Consider the following 16,685-nt stretch of genomic DNA (forward strand, 5'->3'; position numbering starts at 1 on the left):
CACTTTTGTATTTTTACGTCCTTGACTGTATCTATCCAAATCAAGTCCATGGCAAATATCATCCAAATCGGTCCTCCAGTCAAATCAGTCTAAGCATAAAAAGGTAAGAAATATACACATAAAATTCATACCTCCTAACAAACATTCGAATTTAGATCTAATATTAGTTAGAACTTAGAAGTAAGATTAGAGGAAAGGATAATAGATATCAAAAGCAGGAACAGCTCCGTCGACATGGCTTCTCCGGCGCCACAAGTTCTTACTTCAACACTTTCGACACACAAACGATCTTAACCAGCAGTAGCCTTCGTACTATTAAGTGTTACTGGTTCCAGCGATAGCGAGAATGATCTTTTTACCCCATGGTACGTTATATTTATACTATGATTCATGATTAGAATTGGCGGGTAGGAGAGAAAGGTCATTTTCGCGACTACCGATGGATTAATTAACAAATATTCGGGTAAACACACATCACATTTTTAATCACAACCTACTGAAACCTAGTTTAACATAACACGAAATAATTATAAAAATATTTTCGAAATCTTATGAAATATCACATTTATCTAACACATTTTAACTGTTTTGTGGTTTTAACTGCCACTTATTCCTACTTAAAATTCTTAATTAAAGTTAATAAAACTAGCACCGCAAAATCTACCTATAATAATTACTTCTACAAAATCTAAAATAGTAGCATGGCTTGGTTCAGCTGGTTAACGCAGTATACAACAGATACGCTTTCCTTTGTTTACATTAATGTTTGCAGTAATTATATATGTAGGTACGAGTTTTGGTTCGTAACTGGGTTGTATATGTCAATGACGTACCCACACAATCAGTCATATCATGTGTAGGACAAAAGTAGATATATAAAAAATCTGGTATTATAAACTTAGTTATCATTTGTTTGGCAAGCAGTAAACATGATACTGGTCTTGCTCGCGTTATTGGCAATTCTTGTGTACTATCTCGGTACTTGGAACCACCACTACTGGGTCAAGAGGAACGTGAAGCACGACCCGCCCGTGTTCCTGTTCGGAAACAACTTCAAGGGCTTCTTCGGGCGGCAAAGCTTTACAGAGGTAGCCAACGACTTATACAACCGGTTCCCTAACGAGAAAGTTGTCGGATACTATAGAGGATCCACTCCGGAGCTGTACATAAGAGACCCAGATATAGTGAGGAATATATTAAGCAATGACTTTGCATATTTCTATCCACGGGGCCTCGGAAGGAATACGGAGGTGGAGCCGTTGCTGTCGAATCTGTTCCACGCAGACGGCGACCTGTGGAAGCTGACGCGGCAGCGGCTCACGCCGGCGTTCACCACCGCGCGGCTGAAGGCGATGTTCCCGCTGGTGGTGCGGTGCGCGGAGCGGCTGCAGGGAGTGGCGCGCGCGGCCGCGGCCCGCCCCGGCGCCTGCGACGTGCGCGAGCTCATGGCGCGTTTCACTACCGAGTTCATCGGTGCCTGCGGTTTCGGTGTCGAGACCAACTCCCTTGGATACGAAGACTCCCACTTCAGAAAGATCGGCAGGCTCGTATTTTCCAGGCCGCTCTCGGTCATAATAAAGCACATGATCTGGGACTTTTTTCCTCCGCTAAGATCCTACATTCATGTATTTGACCGGAAACTAGAAGACGCTCTTTTCAGTTTCGTCAAGAATATAAGAGAAGTTAGACAGTGCAAGCCCTCCGGCCGCCATGATTTCATAGACCTGCTCCTGGAATTAGAAGGCAAGGGAAAGATCGTAGGAGAATCAATTGAGTACCACAACCCAGACGGTACGCCTGTGACTGTAGACATAGAAATGGATTTAAAAATGATGACGGCCCAAGTGTTCATATTCTTTGCCGCGGGTTTTGAGACGTCCTCGTCGGCCACGAGTTATACTTTGCACCAGCTCGCATTTAATCCTGAATCGCAATTAAAAATACAATCGGAGATCGACGAAGTTCTCCAGAAATATGATAATAAATTGTGCTACGACGCCGTGGCAGAGATGACGCTGCTAAGTATGGCTTTCAAAGAGGCAATGAGGATGTTTCCGTCGGTGGGCGTGCTGAACCGCGTGTGCGCTCGACGTTACACGTTCCCTGAGCTGGGGCTGACCGTGGACCCCGGAGTGAAGATCGTGGTACCGGTGGAGGCGTTGCAGAACGACGAGAAATACTTCGACAACCCGCGGGATTTCCAACCTGAGCGGTTCACTCCTGAGGAAGTGAAGAAGCGACACAAATACGTATATTTACCATTCGGCGATGGACCCAGGACGTGTATAGGTACGTACCTAACGTAAAAAGGTATGTGTCAAATTATACGTAAGGGCCGATACCGCCCAGGCCGTCTGTACCGGCCCTAAGTACTTACATAGCATTTCGCTAGCTTAAATTAGTTCAAGCTTATAGAGGTACTACGTCGTTATATTATTGTTTCCTTCGTGCCGAAATGCGCTAGGCCTGTTTTATTTTGCTGTAGTCGCCAATAACGTGCTGAAAATAATAATTGTTTTTACAGGGTCGCGTCTCGGAGAGATGCAGTCGCTGGCTGGCCTAGCTGCGGTCTTGCAAGTATGCAGTGTAGCACCAGCGCCGACCACAAGACGGGTGCCGTCTGTGGTCTCGGCGTCTAATATAGTGCAGGCCGTAAGAGGCGGGCTGCCGCTCCAGCTCACCGTCAAACAATGATCGGCTTCGACGAAGCGAAACAATATAATAGAATAGAATTTCTTTATCACGGCCTCTGAACAATTTTACCAGCAATTACTTTATTTTTATTGCTTTACCTTCTGTACGTTTTCATATTTATCAGATGATTTAAATAACCCTTTAATCTGGGGGCACAGCCGTGCCCCCGCCAAGACGAGACAATGGGCAACAGGCAGTGCCTATCTTTTCTCGGCACGTTTCGTCGTATTTTCGAACCTTCGTAGTTTCGGCTTGGATTATGCTAGAGAGTTGAAATTTTTAGTATAAGTATCATGTAGTGTAGTTAGTAGACTAATCAAAAAAACAAACAAATTTTATTATTTTACCTATTGTAAGTACTTTAGATTTTATAAATATCTTAATTTTCACTGTCCGAATTCCGAAATATATGAAATTCATGTCATAGAAAATACAGACTACTTCCTGAAGTCTTAGAAAGCTGAAATTTGGCATATAGGGTCGGGTCTGCATGCAAACACATCTGGTGACCAGAAATCTGTAACTTTCGCCCTGCAACCCCTTAAAATGGGGGTACCAAATATACCTGTAAACCTGAAAACATGGGTTCCTGAAGTCCTAGAAACGTGAAATTTTGTGTGGTAGCAGTGATTGGAATGCTAATAAAAAAACAACAATAAAATAAAATAAAAAGTTTTTGAAGTACAGATTTGAACCAGGTTCACGTAAACCAGCCAAGTATCTATATTGGCATTGTTTCTTGTCGTAAACTTTCCAAAACCTTACAACTTTAACACAAGCGCTGGTGGCCTAGCCTTCGCGGGTTCAACCCCCGGCTCGTACAAATGAGTTTTTCGAAACTTATATTACGAAATTATATTTATCTGACGCTTTTCCGTGAAGGAAAACTTCGTGAGGAAACCGGACTAATCCTAATAAGGCCTACTTTCTCCTCTGGGTTGGAAGGTCAGATGGCAATCGCAGATCAAAAAACTGTATTGGCACAAAAATTCTTTTATCGAATTTGATACCTGATTAGCAATTAAATTGTCTGAATGCGAAGACCGATGGCGAGCACTTCGCAAGTAGGTATTTGTGGAAGTTGCAAGAAACTTGCATGCATTTAGACACTTGCAGGTACTAAAGTTTTATATTTGAACACTACAGACGCGCCTCTCTTGGACGCTTCTGACCTTAATACCTTCGGCCAAATCGTCTGCCATAAAGATACTTCCTGGAGACGTTGCGGGTAGCGCGCACCTGTCATACGCTCCGGGCATTTGGCCTTCCGGCGTAGTCAAAATGGCAAAAACGGAACCTCTGAAAATATTAATTAAGAGGTCCGATGTTCATTAAGGATCTATTGGCTTTGCGTGATTTCTTATGTGTGATGTTCCTAACACTTGCTAAAGCTTCCTCCTTAGTGAGACACCTCGCACTCTTATTACTTACAATAAAACACAAAATACAGTAAACGTGAAAATATGACCCGACGTGATACAATATTTAATAAAAATATTTCATAAATAAGGGAAGAAAATCCATAATTATTATCATAGTAATCCATACTAATATTATAAATGCGAAAGTCTATCTGTCTGTCTGTGTGTTACTTCTTCACGCTTAAAGTCTTCACGCGTCCCGGGAAAGGACATAGCCTATGTCGGAAATAATCCCTAAAGAGAGTGAAAAGGGGGGTAAAATTTAGAAATTTAATGAATTGCCGGATAGTTGATGTCAAGCAATTAAGCTTATGCTCATATTGAATGATTGCTATTACACTTTATCCAGGCGCTAAACTTACTCTAGCTGCTGTTACGGATTCCACACAGACAAAGTCGCGGGCAAAAGCTAAATACAAATAACTATTACAATGGTAAAAAATCAGCACGAGGCTATTCAAGCTGAAAAAAGGCAATGTTTACAATATTTGGAGTTGATGACGGGTAAGTGGAATGAAACATCTTAATTCTTGCACCATATGTAGATATAGTTATTTACGATACAATTTTAATGGAGTGTGTCCGAAATGAGCGACCCAGAAGACAAATATTTCATGACAATGACAGTTCCATTGGGTTATGTAATACCTACCTATCGAATCCCATGTCCGATGTAGTTGGAAAGGTATTAAATGTTGTTAAGTGCGGTCTGAGGGACAGAAATGTGTGATGTACATACTAGATTTGGCTGTTTATTTTTTTTAACTTTGTTAATTAAGTGATGTTTTATGGGGCGACATATTCGTTCACTCGAAAAAGCCCTTTAATAAAGATAAAAAAAAAAAGTGCGGAAAATAGGAAATTCGAAACGAGTGGCGATAAATTAAAACACGACCGCAGGGAGTGTTTTAAATCGACACGAGTTGCGAATTACCTATTCGCACGTGTGTCGTACAACGTTTTACAGTACATATGGCCCTTTAAACTTTCGACATATGCACGAAAAGTGCTCTTTTACGCACTAGTGCGAGAAAGTAGCACCATATGTACTGTAAATATAATATTGGGTTAGATTAAGGTTTCACAGCAAATTGAACACACCTAAGAGGTATAGGCATACTTACCTTATGAACTTCATCTTTAAGTTCCATATTGTTATGTTTTTAAATGTAGATATACTATAATCATTTGCAGTAATTATATGTACGAGTTTTGGTTTGAAACTGGGTTCTATTAGTAAATGACGTACACACAATCAGTAATATCATATACCACGATACGACGTAGATAGATAATAAATCTAGTAATCTGGTCTGTTCTGGTCTGGTTTAAACTCAGTTATCATTTGTTCGGCAATCAGTAAATATGATACTTGTCTTGCTCGCGTTACTGACAATTATTGTGTATTATTTCAGTACTCGCAACCATGATTACTGGGCCAAGAGGAACGTCAAGCACGACCCGCCCGTGTTCCTGTTCGGAAACAACTTCAAGGGCTTCTTCGGGCGGCAAAGCTTTGTGGAGGTAGCCAACGACTTATACAACCGGTTCCCTAACGAGAAAGTTGTCGGATACTATAGAGGATCCACTCCGGAGCTGTACATAAGAGACCCAGATATAGTGAGGAATATATTAAGCAATGACTTTGCATATTTCTATCCACGGGGCCTCGGAAGGAATACGGAGGTGGAGCCGTTGCTGGCGAATGTGTTCCATGCAGACGGCGACCTGTGGAAGCTGACGCGGCAACGGCTGACGCCAGCGTTCACCACCGCGCGGCTGAAGGCGATGTTCCCGCTGGTGGTGCGGTGCGCGGAGCGGCTGCAAGGCGTGGCGCGCGCGGCCGCGGCCCGCCCCGGTGCCTGCGACGTGCACGAGCTCATGGCGCGCTTCACCACCGAGTTCATCGGCGCCTGCGGCTTCGGCGTCGAGACCGACTCCCTTGGCAACGAAGACTCCCAATTCAGAAAGATCGGCAGGCTCATGTTTCTCCGACCGGTCCCGGTCATAATAAAGTTCATGATGTGGGAACTTTTCCCTCTGCTAAGATCCTACATTCATGTATTTGATCGGAAACTCGATAAAACTTTTTTTGATTTCGTAAAGAATATAAGGGATGTTAGACAATGCAAGCCCTCCGGCCGCCATGATTTCATAGACCTGCTCCTGGAACTAGAAGTCAAGGGAAAGATCGTAGGAGAATCAATTGAGCACCGAAACCCGGACGGTACGCCTGTGACTGTGGAAATGGAAATGGATTTGAAAATGATGGTAGCCCAAGTGTTCATATTCTTTGGCGCGGGTTTTGAGACGTCCTCGTCGGCCACAAGTTATACTTTGCACCAGCTCGCATTTAATCCTAAATCACAATTAAAAATACAATCGGAGATCGACGAAGTTCTCCAGAAATATGATAATAAATTGTGCTACGACGCCGTGGCGGAGATGACGCTGCTAAGTATGGCTTTCAAAGAGGCAATGAGGATGTTTCCGTCGGTGGGCGTGCTGAACCGCGTGTGCGCTCGACCTTACACGTTCCCTGAGCTGGGGCTGACCGTGGACCCCGGGGTGAAGATCGTGGTACCGGTGGAGGCGCTGCAGAACGACGAGAAATACTTTGACAACCCGCGGGATTTTCAACCTGAGCGGTTCACTCCGGAGGAAGTGAAGAAGCGACACAAATACGTATATTTACCATTCGGCGATGGACCTAGGGCGTGTATAGGTACGTAACGTAAATAGGTGTGTCAAATTATACGTAAGGGCTGATACAGACGGACTGCAACCCGACTGCAAGAGGTTGACAACTGCACGCCAACTGATGCAACGTCGTCGTGCAGTTCGCATACAAGGTACAGTCGGGTTGCAGTCCGTCTGTACCGGCCCTAAGTACTTACATAGCATTTCGCTAGCTTAAAATAGTTCAAGCTTAATAGAGGTAAATACTACGTCGTCATATTATTGTTTCCTGTGTGCCGAAATGCGCTGGGCCTGTTTTATTTTGATGCAGTCGCCAATAACGTGCTGAAAATAATAATTGTTTTTACAGGGTCGCGTCTCGGAGAGATGCAGTCGCTGGCTGGCCTAGCTGCGGTCTTGCAAGTATGCAGTGTAGCACCAGCGCCGACCACAAGACGGGTGCCGCCTGTGGACTCTGCGTCTAATGTCGTGCAGGCCGTAAGAGGCGGGCTGCCGCTCCAGCTCACCGTCAGGCAATGATCGGCTTAGACGAAGCGAAACAATATCGCGACCTCTGAACAATTTTACCAGCAATTACTTTAGTTCTTATTGCTTTATAGTACGGGCGCGGGGACCGTATGATCCACTACGTCCCGATACAAGAATAAGCCCCATGGCACACGTTCATAAGTGATGCTAATTTTAGAAATAATAGTAAACAAATTAGAATTGGCCGAAAGCACGAAAAAAGGGCCACTTCCGGTTACGAAAAAAAGTGAAACAGATAGGAATTAATATGTAAGTAGGTTCAGAAAATACTCGTCTGCCAGCTCCCAAATGGCCGAAAGTACGTCTGCCGGGCATTTAAAGGATGGAATACCTTTCAATGCCCGGCAGACGCACTATCGACCATTTGAAAGCTGGCAGACGAGTGTTTTCTGAATCTACATATAAATTGCTATATATTGCCACAATTTTCGTACCTTTACTTTAAGAGTCCCCGGCAAGCTCGGCCGAATTACACCTTCCCGTACAAACGAAGTCCCGCTCTCATTTTAAAACTACGTGTTGGATTGTAATGAAACTTTGCACATACAATGACATGAGGTATATCCAGGTCTGAAATTAGTTTATATAGCTCCAGTTTATAAAACAAACGAAATACAGCAAAAACTCTGAAGCTACATAAACTAATTACAGACATAGATATCCCTTATCCTATTGTAAGTACAAAGTTTCAGAGCAATCTAGCTAGTCGTTTTAAAATGAGAGCGGAAGCACGTTTGTATGGAGAACCGAGCTTGCCGGAGACCCTTAAGTGCCCGGCAGACGCACTTTCGGTCATTTGGGAGTACGTACGAGTATTTTCTGAACCTACATATTAATTCCTGTCTGTTGCCACGACGTAAATTCCACTCTTTGGGGTCATCCATTAATTACGTCCACGAATTTAGGTTTTTTGACCCCTCTCCCCCATGAGGATTCCATACAAGTGTTTGTCTTGCCCCGGTGATAGTCTTATCCCACTTTAGATTAGATTATATTGTTTGCTGTTATCATATAATATAATGCTGATTTCATAGATAAAATTAAAATACCGTACCTACCGACCGTTTTATCTGTAGGCAACTAGTCATTTACCTATAAAACGTATCTTTTTAATACAGCTCAAAGAGTGCTACTTCACGTAGCTGTTTAGCGTGCGGAAAGTTGGTTTTCGCGAACTAGTGCTTTTCACTTTTCCAATTTTATTAAATTTATACGTGTTCCAATTCATGACTACTTATTGATGAGTGTTAATATTAGTTTCCTTTAAACGTCGTAATCAACATAAAAACCTACTGTTACTGTAAGAATACGAAAAATATACATATTATTTCATTACTTACCTCTTCATCATAATAACACTTTTTTTTTAATATTGAATATTGAAAAACCGTTCTTAATAAGTTGTCTGTATAGCTGCTGAAACGCCCGTCAATGAAGAGGCGTTTTTTCTTACTGCAAGCATGTTTTAAGTTTCCAAAGACAACATTCGATATTGTTTTTATTCCTTACTTGTTGTTTTTCTTATTTTTTCGCAACTGTATAAAAAAAAACGTTCGATACACGTGCGGAAATGTCATTCTTCACCCGTCCCCACTAGCATCGAAATGTACTATTTTTTTAAGATGAACCTATGCTTCTCAATCCCAAAGATAAACTTAAGCTCCTCATCCCATTCTAAACATATTTAGTGATATAAACGTAGGTATTTTTAACCGACTTCAAGATTTCAAAGGAGGAGGTTCTTAATTCGGTTGTTTTTTTTTTTTTAATGTTTGTTACTCCATAACTCCGTCATTTCTGGACCGATTTTAAAAATTCTTTTTTTGATTGTAAGTATATACATACAGATTGGTCCCGTTTTTGTCAAAAAGCAGTTCTGATGATGGGATCCATAAGGGATCTAGGGAACTCCTCAAATGTGAAAGGCATACATATAGTGATTTTTGTATTTTTATAAACAAATTCAGCACTTCCATTTTAAAAAGTGACATTTGATGAAGTGGAACTGCTGATGATGATCAGAATGGAACTCTTTAATAACGCATTGTTTACGTTTGGCGATTTGTCCTCTTCTTTATGTTTGTTAAGCAACTTAAGTTTTTAAGAGCGCTATTACATTTCGGCGTTGAGCGAGTTTGGGTATTTTACGCGCTGCGGCGGGCTGTGCGAGCTCAGTATGCCGATCCCTTCTACCACGTTTTCCCTCTCGCTCGCACTACAATGATGGATTAAACAATCTTGATCCTTCGTGAAGCATATTGAAAACAATTATAACGACACTTAACTTAAAATCCTAATTATTGTTATTTGGTACGAAAATACAAAATCCAGTGCAAATAAAAGAATTATTTTATACTAGAAAGAAATTATACTCGCTTGTTTACATGTTTCGTCATTACATTTGGTACAGGTACAGGGTAACCGTACAGCTTGGGACAATGTCACTTGGTGCTAAATTATATCCCAAAAAGATAATTTTCACTGAAAATGACAAAAACTGTCAATCTGTCAAATTTGACTGATATGTCAAACAACACTAAACTATGTCACTTAGTACCAAACTTTAACAAAACATGTTAATTTTCACTAAAAATGACAAAAACTGTCAAACTGTCAATTTTGACAGTTTTGACAGATGTGTCAAACTAACCAATTGCATTACGCACCAATTGCATTAAAGTTAATTCGAATTAAATTTTTGAGACGTTAATGGCCATTGAAGTTAATGTTTTGTTTAGTGTTGTTTGACATTTCAGTCAAATTTGACAGATTGACAGTTTTTGTCATTTTCAGTGAAAATTATCTTTTTGGGATAGAATCTAGCACCCACTGACATTGTTAAATGTAGATTTATACTATCTGTCAAAATTGACAGTTGGTGACCTTTTGACAGTTTTAGATCCCAAATCGAAACGGCTTGTCCGATTTTGATAGGACCTTCAACATTAGTCATGGGATGGAAAATGTAGTTTGACACATCTGTCAAAACTGTCAAAATTGACAGTTTGACAGTTTTTGTCTTTTTTTGTGAAAATTAACATGGTTTGTTTGCTAAATTATATCCCAAAAAGATAATTTTCACTGAAAATGACAAAAACTGTCAATCTGTCAAACTTGACTGATATGTCAAACAACACTAAGCTATGTCACTTAGTACCAAACTTTAACAAAACGTTAATATTCACAAAAAATTACAAAAACTGCCATACTGTCAATTTTGACAGTTTTGACAGATGTGTCAAACTGCATTTTCCATTCCATGACTAATGTTGAAGGTCCTATCAAAATCGGACAAGCCGTTTCGATTTGGGATCCAAAACTGTCAAAAATGTAAATTTTGACAGATAGTATAAATCTACACTTAACAATGTCACTGGGTGCTAAATTCTATCCCAAAAAGATAATTTTCACTGAAAATGACAAAAACTGTCAATCTGTCAAATTTGACTGATATGTCAAACAACAGTGAACTATGTCACTTAGTACCAAACTAACAAAACATGTTAATTTTCACTAAAAATGACAAAACCTGTCAATTTTTACAGGTTGACTGGTAGAGAATGCCATAAGAAGGCATTAAGTCCGCCTTTTGTACCTTCATGTGTTGTGCAATAAAGCTTAAATAAATAAATAAAATGTCAATTTTAACAGATTGTATAAATCTACACATGACAATGTCACTTGGTGCTAAATTATATCCCAAAAAAAAAGTTTTCACTGAAAATGATAAAAACTGTCAATCTGTCAAATTTGACTGATATGTCAAACAACACTAAACTAGGTCACTTAGTACCAAACTTTAACAAAACATGTTAATTTTTACTAAAAATGACAAAAACTGTCAAATTGTCAATTTTGACAGTTTTGACAGATGTGTCAAACTACATTTTCCATCCCATGACTAATGTTGAAGGTCCTATCAAAATTGGACAAACCGTTTCGATTTGGGATCCAAAAATGTCAAAATGTCACAAAATCTCAATTTTGACAGATTGTATAAATTTATACTTAACAATGTCCTTGGTGCTAAATTATATCCCAAAAAGATGAAAATGACAAAAACTGTCAATCTGTCAAATTTGACTGATATGTCAAACAACACTAAACTATGTCACTTAGGACCAAACTTTAACAAAACATGTTAATTTTCACTCAAAATGACAAAAACTGTCAAACTGTCAATTTTGACAGTTTTGACAGATGTGTCAAACTACATTTTCCATCCCATGACTAATTTTGAAGGTCCTATCAAAATTGGACAAGCCGTTTCGATCTGGGATCCAAAACTGTCAAAAATGAAAATTTTGACAGATAGTATAAATCTACACTTAACAATGTTACTTGGTGCTAAATTCTATCCCAAAAAGATAATTTTCACTGAAAATGACAAAAACTGTCAATCTGTCAAATTTGACTGATATGTCAACCAAACCTTAGTTCCACTAGGTACTGCCAGGGTTCAGCATCAGCTCTATCATGGGTACTGCTCTCCTAAGTGCTCATCAAGACGAGTCGGATGACTAAAACAGCGTGTGCCTATGTTGCACCAAACCTTAGATCCACTAGGTACTGCCAGGGTTCAGCATCAGCTCTATCATGGGTACTGCTCTCCTAAGTGCTCATCAAGACGAGCCGGATGACTAAAACAGCGTGTGCCTATGTTGCACCAATCCTAAGTTCCACTAGGTACTGCCAGGGTTCAACATCAGCTCTATCATGAGTACTGCTCTCCCAAGTTGCTCATCAAGACGAGTCGAATGACCAAAACAGTGTGCGCCTATGTTGCACCAAACCTAAGTTCCACTAGGTACTGCCAGGGTTCATAAGGAGGATGAGTAATACATAATTAAAAACTTTTACAAGTTCAGTCTTAGTTATATCGGAGCATCGTTTATAATGGCGTAAGCGCCATCGACAAAAAGGTCCCTTTTTATAGGAAATACCACATTTTATTCTGTTTTTAGTTGTTTTTTTTTTTAGTCTATTGTTGTTATATCGGCAACAGAAATACATCATCTGTGAAAATTTCAACTAGCTATCACGGTTCATGAGATACAGCCTGGTGACAGACGGACAGACATACAGACAGACAGCGGAGTCCTAGTAATAGGGTCCCGTTTTTACCCTTTGGGTACGGAACCCTAAAAACAGAATAAAATAGATATTTAAGTGGGGCTCCCATACAACAAACGTGATTTATTTACCGTTTTGTGCGTAATAGTACGGAACCCTTTGTGCGCGAGTCCAACTCGCACTTGGCTGTTTTTTTTTAAATTTACTACCTATAAAATGTCAGGTCATTTCAAATATTTTTAATGTTGTTCGGAAGTTTGTTATGTTACTATACTATAATTATTATAATACTATAAAAACAAATACAGTACTCGGATCAAAGTTTCTCAGTCGCAATACGCACACAGTATAGCGTTTTACACGGCGCCTGCCGCACACAACGATAAAAAACCTCGTTGTCGTCGTCGAAAACGTGCGGAGCCGACCGACACAAGTCCGACCTCTTCAAGCTCTGCCGCGGTACTGAGATCGCCAGCGCGCGTCATCGGCAATATAGAGTAGTTTTCAAAAAATTGCCAAAAAATTAAAGTAGAATTTGATAAACACAAATGTATACCAACAGTATAAGCAAACGTTGTAGATTGCTCGTGTATAAAAATGACTTCGATACTAAGTAGATTTTCGTAGGAATTTACACTTGTTTCGAAGAGAAAATTCAATTCGTTTAACATTGATTTTCTCTTTCTTAAAAGCATGTAGGAAGAATATCATTCGATATTCCTAAAGTACAGGATATTAGTAATACAAAATATCCAACTTTAGCAGAGTAAACTTCTCAAAATTTACAAATAAGAGCTCACAATTCAGTGCTTCACGCGGTTTTTCGTAAACGACCATCAGAAAAACAATCATTACTAATTTAATTAGGCCTTTTTCTAAAATGTACAACGATATTCCTAAGGATAAGAAGACGCTCTTACTGAAACAAGTACTCTTTATTTCTAATAATGAGCGTAAAATCTTAAATGTTGTCGGGAATATCATCAATTTTACATTATTTCGACTTTTCTTGTAAGAACGCTCTTAAGACATATTTTTGTCAAGCTCGAGTTCTGATGATGAGACCCACGAGGAACCGAGGTAACTCCTCAAATGTGAAAGGCATACATATAGTGTTTTTTGTTTTTTTATCAACAAATCCAGCACTTACATTTAAAAAAGTGACATTTGATGAAATGGAAACTGCTGATAATGATCAGAATGGAACTCTTCAACGACACATAGTTCACGTTTGGCGATTTGTTCTCTTCCTTATGGACCCAGACCTAAATTTGGACCCGGACTCGGACCCGGACCCGGGTCTGAACATGGACCCCAACTGAACTCTGACCCGGACTGAACTCTGACCCAAACTTGGACCCGGACAGCCGGACACGGACCCGGACTCTGATCCGGACCCGGAAATGCTACTAGAAAAGTGGGTTAGGTGGGTGGTTGGGTTAGTTTTGAACTGCGATTCTCACAGAACAGAACTGCTATCAGAAAAGTAGGTTAGGTTAGAGCTGTGACCCTTACAGAAATAAAATGGTGTCAGAAAAGTAGGTTAGGTTAGGTTAGAACTGCGACCCTTACAGAAACGAAATGCTACTAGAAAAGTGGGTGGTTTTACCTCCTTTTCTACATTATTAGACAAAAGATCTTTTTCATTTCATTGTCTGGAATCTAAGAGTGCACCATCAACAATAAGTGAACTTTCAGCGGCATCCCCCATTGAAGTCGGTTTTTTTTTCTTAAAAATTATAATCTGATAGTTTACTAGCGGTAATGAATCTTAAGGGGCCCACTGACTATCAGTCCGCCGGACGATATCGGCCTGTCAGTTATAACAAAAATTGACAGTTCCGAACAACTAACATGCGGATATCGTCCGGCGGACTGATAGTCAATGGGCCCCTTTACCCCCCTGAACAATGCACGAAGTCGCCAAGCGCGCCCTAAAAGGAAAAGCTTAAAAGGTATTAAAACACATATATTTTGGATTCGTTATAATGAAACAAGTTACAAGGCTTTCGAGTTCAGTCGGCTAACAGTGGCCATAAAATGTTCATTCAGTCAACTACTGCGAGCGACGCGGCTTAGGCGATGCTCAGCCAAAGGGCCCTTATTTACTTTACCATAGACAATTCAAGAATTTGCATGCTATATTCGATACATTGCTCACTACAGAGTACAATAAATTCAGTCAATCGACCAAATATAGCAATGTAACGAAAATCGAATGCAAGTTATTGTCAACATGGGACTTAACACGTTCCCTGTCCGAATGCCTCCAATGTGGGGTCATGAAGCTTTTTTCTGGAGTCCGTGCTTCCACTACGGGTTCACAACTTTAAAGTGGAAGCACACTTGGGCGTGTGACTTTGTCATGAGGACAGTGAACGTGTTAAAGCAGGGGAGGTAAATTACCGTGGTCGTTGATGCCCATGAAATACCGTTATCGTCAGTTGTGGACGTAAAGTATAAAAGCGGCGAAACAGTACAGCGTCAACTCGCTTCTTTCTTATGTGTTAAGACATATCTGCATCTATGAACAATATATATCTGGCAATAAAACAACTATTCCTATACTTCGACATGTATTTTATATTTCTGGACATTTGTATTTCCGTAATGTTTCACCCGACCTCATTTCAGTATAAAACCGTCTACCTAAAATTTCATAAATAATTCTATTTTTACAATAAAAGTAATATCAAGTAAATACATGGATTAAAACTAATAAATTACAGATACACCTACTACCGAAATATAATAAAAATACACATCTGGCATTCGAAATGGAAAATAAACCATTTAAAGTAGATGCCGTGCCGTTTAGACCCCGCCTTCCCCAAAGCGTTGTGAATATTTCATTAATGGATATTCAATTTCACTGTGAGGATGGAATATGGCTCAAATTACATAGGGCCATCGCTTGATTTAACCGTTGAGGTTGCGACATACAAATAAAAAAACATTTTCTTTACACAACATCAAAACATAACCGAGTCACCTCAGTAAAAAGCAGCAAGGAGCAAATTAAAAATTCTATACGCCTAGTTGACTAAAAGGCCTTCGCTTCGCTCAGTGGACTAACGTGTTAATTTGCTCCTTGCTAACTTTAGTAAACAATCATAGCAATCATAATTACTCATTTTAAGATTCCGCCAAGATTAACCCTTCGAATGCCAGTGTCAAACATTTGTTACCGAATTAATAACCTTGAAATTGTAAATTAAAGTTCAAATTGTCTGTGACGTATACGGGACAAGGCATTCGAAGGGTTAAGGTTAACGTCTCACTTACATTTAATGCCCAAATATTCATGTGGTATCTCTTCTAGTTTGCAAAAAATGCGGAATCATATTTCCGCCATTATATACGATCGAGTGAGTTTTAGGTGTTGGTCTATAAAGTGACCTTGCAACAAAATATTCAATACACTTATTGCTTCATAACGTATAGCTCACAAAATGTTGCACAATTTTATATACCTCAAATGAGCTGAGCAGGTAAGGTTTTCAAAAATACACAACTTATTTGTTAAGTGAATATAAGCGCGTGCTCACTACTTCAGCTGCTGACTGTACAAAGCGTCCCCATATACCAAATTCTTAGTTAATTGTCTTAACATTACTGTTTTATGTTGATAATGGATCACACCTAGCCGATTGGCTAGTCTTATCGACTCTTTCGTTTTCTTTTTTAATCCTTTTCAGCTTTCTCTTATGGGCTACATTCGTCATTCTATGACATTATACCATTGACTCGTAAGTCATTGAGAATAATAATAAAATCACCAGCTCAGACAAAGGAACAAACATCTTATCAACAAACATAAATGTTGATAAATGGCAGTCAAACAAGTGCTGTTAAATTGTTGATTGAAATGTAGATATAGTTAATAAAAATAACACGGCAAAATTCATATACGATTCAGTTCGTAATACAAACCACAAATTTAAATCGAAGATTATAAAAAATATATCCTTTAAACAGTTCGAATTAAATTACAAGATGTTTCGATATAAATAACTTTATTTCTAAATCTGTCACAGTGGCGAATAGCAAAACAGTGCCTATGTTCGAAAAACATCCGAGCAGACAGTTGCTCGGTTTTGAAAACGTAATGTCATCAGTCATCAGTCATCAAGATATCATGTCGCGAGTATGGTTTTCCTTTTAAAAATTGTATACCATTAGGAAAAGCAGCTTTAAAATGTGCCTGTAAGCTAGGGGCCTCTATGTTTTCTTTATAAAATGAAGTAAAACACGATGTGAAAATTACAC

General features: G+C 39.6%; 2 protein-coding genes across 2 annotated transcripts; both read left to right on the plus strand.

Moving 5' to 3' along the window:
- The first annotated feature begins 928 nt into the window (after nucleotides 1-928).
- Nucleotides 929-2,709, plus strand: LOC134742803 (probable cytochrome P450 6a13). Its single transcript, XM_063675990.1, has 2 exons — nucleotides 929-2,289; nucleotides 2,525-2,709. Exons 1-2 carry the CDS (start codon nucleotides 930-932, stop codon nucleotides 2,692-2,694), a joined length of 1,530 nt encoding a protein of 509 aa, XP_063532060.1. The 5' UTR covers nucleotide 929; the 3' UTR covers nucleotides 2,695-2,709.
- Nucleotides 2,710-5,479: 2,770 nt separating this feature from the next.
- Nucleotides 5,480-7,623, plus strand: LOC134743228 (cytochrome P450 6B1-like). Its single transcript, XM_063676630.1, has 2 exons — nucleotides 5,480-6,840; nucleotides 7,165-7,623. The coding sequence occupies exons 1-2, from the start codon at nucleotides 5,481-5,483 to the stop codon at nucleotides 7,332-7,334; spliced, it is 1,530 nt and encodes a 509-aa protein (XP_063532700.1). The 5' UTR covers nucleotide 5,480; the 3' UTR covers nucleotides 7,335-7,623.
- Nucleotides 7,624-16,685: the final 9,062 nt, after the last annotated feature.

The sequence above is a fragment of the Cydia strobilella genome, chromosome 7, assembly GCF_947568885.1.
Source record: "Cydia strobilella chromosome 7, ilCydStro3.1, whole genome shotgun sequence".
In the NCBI taxonomy this organism is placed as follows: Eukaryota; Metazoa; Arthropoda; class Insecta; order Lepidoptera; family Tortricidae; genus Cydia; species Cydia strobilella.